Source organism: Mustelus asterias, chromosome 6 (assembly GCF_964213995.1).
Source record: "Mustelus asterias chromosome 6, sMusAst1.hap1.1, whole genome shotgun sequence".
NCBI classification, from domain to species: Eukaryota; Metazoa; Chordata; class Chondrichthyes; order Carcharhiniformes; family Triakidae; genus Mustelus; species Mustelus asterias.
In genome coordinates, this window is record NC_135806.1 from 94761616 (window position 1) to 94769573 (window position 7958).

The 7958-nt window shown below is 43.9% G+C and overlaps 1 protein-coding gene across 1 annotated transcript in view; it reads right to left on the minus strand.

Moving 5' to 3' along the window:
* The window catches only part of fam81b (family with sequence similarity 81 member B), a 29812-nt gene extending 22788 nt beyond the window's left edge, over window positions 1-7024 (minus strand). Inside the window, exons 1-2 of the mRNA XM_078215418.1 lie at window positions 6793-7024; window positions 1518-1591 (exon numbers count right to left, since the gene is read on the minus strand). Of these exons, the coding sequence (XP_078071544.1) occupies window positions 1518-1558 (41 nt within the window). The 5' untranslated portion in view covers window positions 1559-1591; window positions 6793-7024. The remainder of the gene's footprint in view (window positions 1-1517; window positions 1592-6792) is intronic.
* Window positions 7025-7958: the final 934 nt, after the last annotated feature.

Below are 7958 nucleotides of genomic sequence, written 5' to 3' on the forward strand. Positions count from 1 at the left end.
TAAACATCAACATTTACAAGTTTCATATATTTTCAACAATATTCTGCTTTTCTATTATAGCCAAAGTGAATAACTTTATACTTCCCAAATTATATTCCATCTGCCATCTTGTTGCCCACTCACTTACCGATCTATATTTCTTTGCCCTCTTTGTATGCTCCTCACAGTTTGCATCCCTACCTAATTTTGTATCATCAAAAAACATAGATATAAGTACACTGTCTCTTCGTCGTTAATATAGATCGTAAATAGTGGAGGCCCCAACACTGATCCTTGCAGCATTCCACTAGTTATATAGTCTGCCAACTTGAAAATGCCCCATTTATTCCTACTTTCTGCTTCACGTCTGTTAATCAATCCTCTAACCATGCTAACATATCACTCACAATTCCTTTTGTGCAGCACCTAAATGAATGCCTTTTGGAAATTCAAGGAGACTAGATCTACTGGTTCCCGTTTATCTATCCAACCAGTTACAGCCTCATAAAACTCTGATTTCCCTTGCGTAAAACCACATTAACTTGTTCGAATCAAACAATACCTTTCTAAGTGCATTGTCTTTTCTCTTTAAAATAAATAGAGGGGAGATTTGGAGAGCCAAGGCCCTCTCCATAGTGCTTTTCATGACTCACTAGGACACTGAACCCAGTACAGTTCAAGTAAAGACTGTCACAACAGTACAACAGCCCAATGAATTGAAAACCATTTCTCATACACTGATCTTTAAGCCATGCATTCAACTGTCTGATCTTATTTACTCTCAGCTCAGGTAGTAATTGAGAGATTACCATCTTTGTGGCTCCGCTTTTTAATTTAGCCCTTAGCTGATCATATTCCATCAGTAGCACTGCTTTTTTAATCCTACCTGCGTTATTGGTATCCACACATACCATGATAACCCCCTCCCACTCCAAGTCCCTCTTCAGCTTGGAGGCAATATCATTAACCCTAGCACCAAACAAGCAACAAAGTTCACACATTTGCCTGCTTGCTTCGGCAGCCTCACCTTTAGTGTGGGGCTGCTGGCCTGACATCACTACAACTCTTTTGATTAGGCCTGCAACCTTGCAGTCCCACCCACCATCCTGAATTGGGGGGGGTGAATCTGATGGTGACCAATTAGGATGCTATCTCCTGGAAGGTTGGGTGAGTGGGTTGATGACATGTGTAGGTTTAGCACCCATTTAAGGGGCAGAATCCAAGGTCCCGACATCTGCCAGAAAATTCAACCCCGTTTCTCTCTATCATGTCAAGATTAACTTGGTAATGTAATAGCTTTCTTGTCTGTATTATAATAGCTTTCTTGTCTGTATTATAATAGCTTTCTTGTCTGTATTATAATAGGCAAAAGCAGTAAATAAATAAAGCTGTATAGCCACAGTCTTTTTAATACTGACATGTTGCTTGCCAAGAGCAGTTGAGTAAATTATATAATGAACTAGTCAGTCTAATTCTTCTCCTTCAATTACTGCTGGATTATGACAACAGAAAGTAAAGCATTTTTTTCTAAAACTTACTTCTCTGGTATCTGAACCTGCAGGATGTTTTCTCTGGACATTTTTAAACAAGGTTCAAGTTATTCACCAACACTCTAAAACAGAAGACAGAAAACACATTAAGATAATAAAATGCTTTTAAATGTGGCATTTATGTCCGGCATTTAATTTCATTCTTACTCATTAATAGCTGATGGAGCAGCACCTCATAGAATCTCTACAGTGCAGAAGGCTATTCAATCCAAGTCTGCACCGACTCTCTGACAGGCCCTATCCCCATAACTTCATGTATCTACCCCACTAATCCCCCTAACCTACACATCCCGGGATACTAAGGGGCAATTGAGCATGGCCAATCCACCTAACCTGCCCATTTTTGGACTGTGGGAGGAAACTGGAGCACCCGGAGCAAACCCATGCAGATACGTGAAAAATGTGCAAACTCCACAGGCAGTCACACAAGGCCAGAATTGACCCCAGGTCCCTGGTGCTGTGAAGCTGGGGAAGTGATAGCCCAGTGGTATTATTGCTCGACTATTAATCCAGAAACCCAGATAATGTTCTGGGGACCTGGGTACAAATCCTGCCACAGCAGATGGTGGAATTTGAATTCAATAAAAAAAAACTGAAATTAAGAGTCTACTGATGACCATGAAACCATTGCCGATTGTCAGAAAAACCTATCTGGTTCACTAATGTCCTTTAGGGAAGGAAATCTGCCATCCTTACCCAGTACAACCTACATGTAACTCCAGAACCACAGCAGTGGGGACTTTCAACTGCCCTCTGAAATGGCCTAGCATACCAGTTGTAACAATCGCTACAAAGTCTCAACAAAGAAATGAAACTGGACGGACCACCTGGCATCGACCTCGGCATCAGAAAAGACAATGGCAAAACAAACAGCCCTGTCGACCCTGCAAAGTCCTCCTTACTAACATCTGTGGGCTAGTGCCAAAATTGGGAGAGTTGTCTCACAGACTAGTCAAGCAACAGCCTGACATAGTCATTCACACGGAATCATACCTTACAGATAACACCCCAGACACCACCATTACCATCCCTGGATATGTTCTGTCCCTCTGGCAGGGCAGACCCAGCAGAGCTGGCGGCACAGTGGTATACAGTCGGGAGGGAGTTGCCCTGGGAGTCCTTAACATTGACTCCGGACCTCATGAAGTTGCATGGCTTCAGGTTAAACATGAACAAGGAAACCTCTTACTGGTTACCACGTAGCGTCCTCCCTCAGCTGATGAATCAGTATTCCTCCACATTGAACAACACTTGGAGGAAGCACTGAGGGTGGCAAGGGTGCAAAATGTACTCTGAATGGGGGATTTCAACGTCCACCACCAGGAGTGGCTCGGTAGCAGCACTACTGATCGAGCTGGTTGGGTCCTAAAGGATATAATTGCTAGACTGGGTCTGAGGCAGGTGGTGAAGGAACCAACAAGAGAAAATAACATACTTGACCTCATCCTTACCAATTGGCCAGCTGCAGATGCATCTGTCCATGACAGTATTGGTAAGAGTGACCACCGCAGAGTCCTTGTGGAGACGAAATCCCATCTTCATATTGAGAATAACCTCCATCGTGTTGTGTGGCATTATTATCGTGCTAAATGGGACGGACTTCAAATCAATCTAGCAACTCAAGACTGGGCATCCATGAGATGAGCCATCAACAGCGGCGGAATTGTACTCCAGCACAATCTGCAACCTCATGGCCTGGCATATCCCCCACTCAGCCATTACCATCAAGCCAAGGGATCAACCCTGGTTCAATGGAGAGTGCAGGAGGGCATGCCAGGAGCAGCACCAGGCATACCTAAAAACGAGGTGTCAACCTGGTGAAGCTACCAAATAGAACTCCTTGCATGCCAAATGGCAAAAACAGCAAGTGATAGACCAAGCTAAGCAATCCCACAACCAACGGATCAGATCTAAACTCTGCAGTCCTTCCACATCCAGTCGTGAATGGTGGTGGACAATTAAACAACTCACTGGACATGGAGGCTCCACAAATATCTCCATCCTCAATGATGGAGGAGCCCAGCACATCAGTGCAAAAGATAAGGCCGAAATATTTGCAGCAATCTTCAGCCAGAAGTGCCGTGTGGATGATCCATCTCTGCCTCCTCCAGTGGTCCCCAGCATCTCAGATGCCAATCTCCAGCCAATTCGATTCACTCCACGTGATATCAAGAAATGGTTGGAGGCACTGGATACTGCAAAGCCAATGGACCCAGATAACATTCCGGCAATAGTAATGAAGACTTGTGCTCCAGAACCTTTCACTCCCCTAGCCAAACTCTTCCAGTATGGTTACAACACTGGCATCTACCCGACAATGTGGAAAATTGTCCAGGTATGTCCTGCACACAAAAAGCAGGACAAATCCAACTCAGCCAATTACCACCCAATCAGTCTACTCTCAATCATCAGTAAAGTGATGGAAGGGGTCATCAATAGTGCTATCAAGCATTCGCTTCTCGGCCTTTTGGCTAAGATCAAGTGTATGGTCGGCACCCCATTGTCGGCCGCACTTGTTCGAGGTCATTGGGTTACGCTGAGGCTTCATATGTTTCATATGAAGCAATTTTTTAAAGTGGCATCTCGGCCTTTTGGCTAAGATGCAAATGAGCTCAAGTCTTGGAGGAGGAACCTCCCCCTTCTCCAATCAGCTTGGCTCATGTAGATCAGGCCCAGGACAGGGTGGTTTGGTCGCTCGCCCTGTCTTGTCAGCCTGGATCTGAAATGTCTCAACTTGTTGAGACTCTGAATTGGATTTGATTTGATTGAATTGGAAAAGTATTTAAAAAAAAGCAGCACCTGCTCAGCAATAACCTGCTCAGCAATGCCCAGTTTGGGTTTAGCCAAGGTCACTCAGCTCCTGACCTCATTACAGCCTTGATTCAAACATTGACAAAAGAGCTGAATTCCAGAGGTGAAGTGAGAGTGACAGCCCTTGACATCAAGGCCGCATTTGATTGAGTGTGGCATCAAGGAGCCCTAGCAAAACTGGGATCAATGGATATCGGGGGCAAACTCTCCGCTGGTTGGAGTCATACCTGGTACATAGGAAGATGGTTGTGGAGGGTCAGTCATCACAGCTCCACGATGTCTCTGCAAGAGTCCCTCAGGGTAGTGTCCTAGGCCCAACAGCTACTTCATCAATGATCTTCCCTCCATCTTAAAGGTCAGAGGTGGGGAAAGTCGCCAATGATTGCACAATGTTCAGCACTATTCGAGACTCCTCAGATACTGAAGCAGTCCATGTTCAAATGCAACAAGATCTGGACAAAATCCCGGCTTGGGCTGACAAGTGGCAAGTAACATTCGTGCCACACAAATACCAGGCAATGACCATCACCAATAAGAGACACTCTAACCACCGCCCCTTGACATTCAATGGTGTAACCATCACTGAATTCCCCCACTGTCAACATCCTTGGGGTTACCATTGACCAGAAACTCAACTGGACTCGCCACATAAACACAGTGGCTACAAGAGCAGGTCAGAGGCTAGGAATACTGCAGTGAGCAACTCACCTCCTGACTCCCCAAAGTGTATCCACTCTCTACAAGGCACAAGTCAGGAGTGTGATGGAATACTCCCCACTTGCCTGGATGGGTGCAGCTCCAACAATACTCAAGAAGCTTGATACCATGCAGGACATAGCAACCTACTTGATTGGTACTCTATCTACAAACATTCAATCCCTCCTCCACCAATGCTCAGTAGCAGCTGTGTGTACTATCTACAAGATGTATTGCGGCAATTCACCAAAGTTCCTTAGACAGCAACTTCCAAACCCACGACCACTTTTATCTAGAAGGACAAGGGCAGCAGATAAATGGGACCACCACCACCTGTAAGTTCCCCTCCAAGCCACTCACCATCCTGACTTGGAAACATATCACCGTTCCTTCGCAGTCGCTAGGTCAAAATCCTGGAAATCCCTCCCTAATGGCATTGTGGGTCAACCCACAGAACATGGACTGCAGTGATTCAAGAAGGCAGCTCACCACCACCTTCTCAAGGACAATTAGGAATGGGCAATAAATGCTGTGATGTGGAGATGCCGGCGTTGGACTGGGGTGGGCACAGTAAGAAGTCTCACAACACCAGGTTAAAGTCCAACAGGTTTATTTGGCCTCTAGTTGCAACTAGAGGCCAAAGAAACCCAATAAATGCTGGCTAGCCAGCGACGCCCATGTCCCACGAGTGAACTAAAAAAAACATGCCATCTTCTTCATCCTCTCACTGGACACGTTGCAACCCCCAGGACTCAATGTTCAGTTCAGCAGCTTTAGGTTGTGACCTTCCTCCTTTTAAAAAATATCACATACATGTATTGCCTCAATGCAAGCCTCCTCCTCCCACACCATGCCATGCCATCTGTCTTTTGTTGTTAAAGTTATACTTTTCATTACAATCTCTCACAGCTTTTACACATTCTCCCTCCCTTCAGTTCTGACAAAGAGCCAAAAGACTTGAAATGTTAACTCTGCTTCCTCTCCTCACAGATGCTGCCAGACCCACTGAGTTTTTCCAGTATCCATTGTTCATGTAATTAATTCTGTTTGATTCCAGCATCCCATTAGCTAAACCACGCCTCATTATTAACACTGAACACATATTTACATACAACTATCATATGTGCAATCTATTTTGCCTGAAGCTACAATATTTCCAGTCACTTGATGGCAAAATTGCATTTTCCATGGGCTGTTTAAGCTGAATTTTCAATTTACAAATAATACTGTAATGTTAGATTGTGCATATTTCTCACTATTAATTTGATCTGAAATGCTGAGTAATTATGCAAAAAATCTCAATCTTAAACATTTCGACCTCTTGTGAGAAGGTGTTTCCTTATTAGGGTTTTGGCATTGTTGCATTGATGATAGGGATCATCCTTCTATATTAAACAATAGAAACTTAGCATAACATTACTGCTGTAAATTGAGGAGAAGTCGCCAAAGTGGCGTCTCCCCCTCTCTCCGTTTTCTCTTGGTGTCAAAAATGTGCCTTGTGTTTTAGTAACAGCAACCCCATTTCACAAGTTTAGTCAGAGGAGCTGGACACATGTTTAACGATGTAGTAAATTGCATATTTTCTGTTTTACATAATCCGGGAGCATCGAGAAATCAAAAACCGCACGGCGTTTCTTTGTGTAGAATATATAAATAAATCAATGGTCTCCTGAAGGTACATAAAAACTTATTTTATAATATTGAAATGCATTGAATAAATTGGGTGAAGTCGGTCCTCATTTTCTCTAGTACTCACCCGGTAGTTTGAGTTTGTTTCCAATTCCCTGCGATCGGCGGAGTCTTTCAAAACACCAGGAACCACATCGAGCCAAAGGGCAAATTTGTCGCTACTGCACCTCAACTAATTTCGCAGGTTCAAAACTGAACAAGACTCATAACCCACACCGCGATCAGTGTCTGAAATAACCCGGGTCAATTTCCCGGAAGTCCAAGTCTGAGTGTGACCTTGTTTACTGCTGTTTCCAAGTGACTGTGGAATAGTTACCACTCTGTGGTCACTGCACCGAGTGAGCTGAAGAGGAAAAAGATCCATTCGTTTTCAGCCGCAGTTTCAATAAAAATAACAATCGTTACCGCGGCGTTATGATCTGAAGTCTGTCGCATAAAACTGCTTTTGAAATATGCACTTGTTTTAATATTAAGCAAGAATTTTATTTTGTTTTAATTATGAATTTCAATTGACTGCTGATGTGGAAAAGTTAGTGCCTTTTGAAGGTATAAATTTAAAAGAGGAAACTATAAGATGCATCAACTAAATGATTCCAGTGCTGATGTGGTTCATCGTTTTGCTGTATAATTGGATTTTAGTTGAGGGTTCTTTGGATAAAATGGTCCTCGCTCATTACGGCATGGAACCCGCTTCTTCAGGATAAATCCTTTGACTTCCGAAGACTAAAAACCACACTCACATCGATGTGTCGACAACTATTTAATTCGTTTTCCTTCCCCTTGCTGATAAATTGCTGGAGGGGGAGGTTCCTTATACAGGAACCCAGCTGTGACCAGAAACAGACTGGAGAAATCCAACACTTGCCTTCCCTACCCTCACCCCCGTGTGACATATGTTTCAGAAACCACCACATCGTCAATTAGACACGCAGTAGATGCCAGGATAAAAGGCAGAGTGCAGGGCAGCTGGTGAGATTCTGAATACTGTAGCAACGAATAGGTACAGACACCGTGGGGTCATCACCCTGTGCGGTAAAGTTTTACAGTTCCACTCTAGTTTGGATTTTTGATATTTTAATCTGGATAGAATCAAAAGCATTACGGTTTGCGGAATTTTAAATGTAAACGCCAGTTCCGTCGTCCCGCCCACAACTGGCCGCACCCCACATGTTCTGCTGATGTAGAAGTGTTCATCACATTGTGTTCAAATTCTTACTTGCACAGGCACCCATG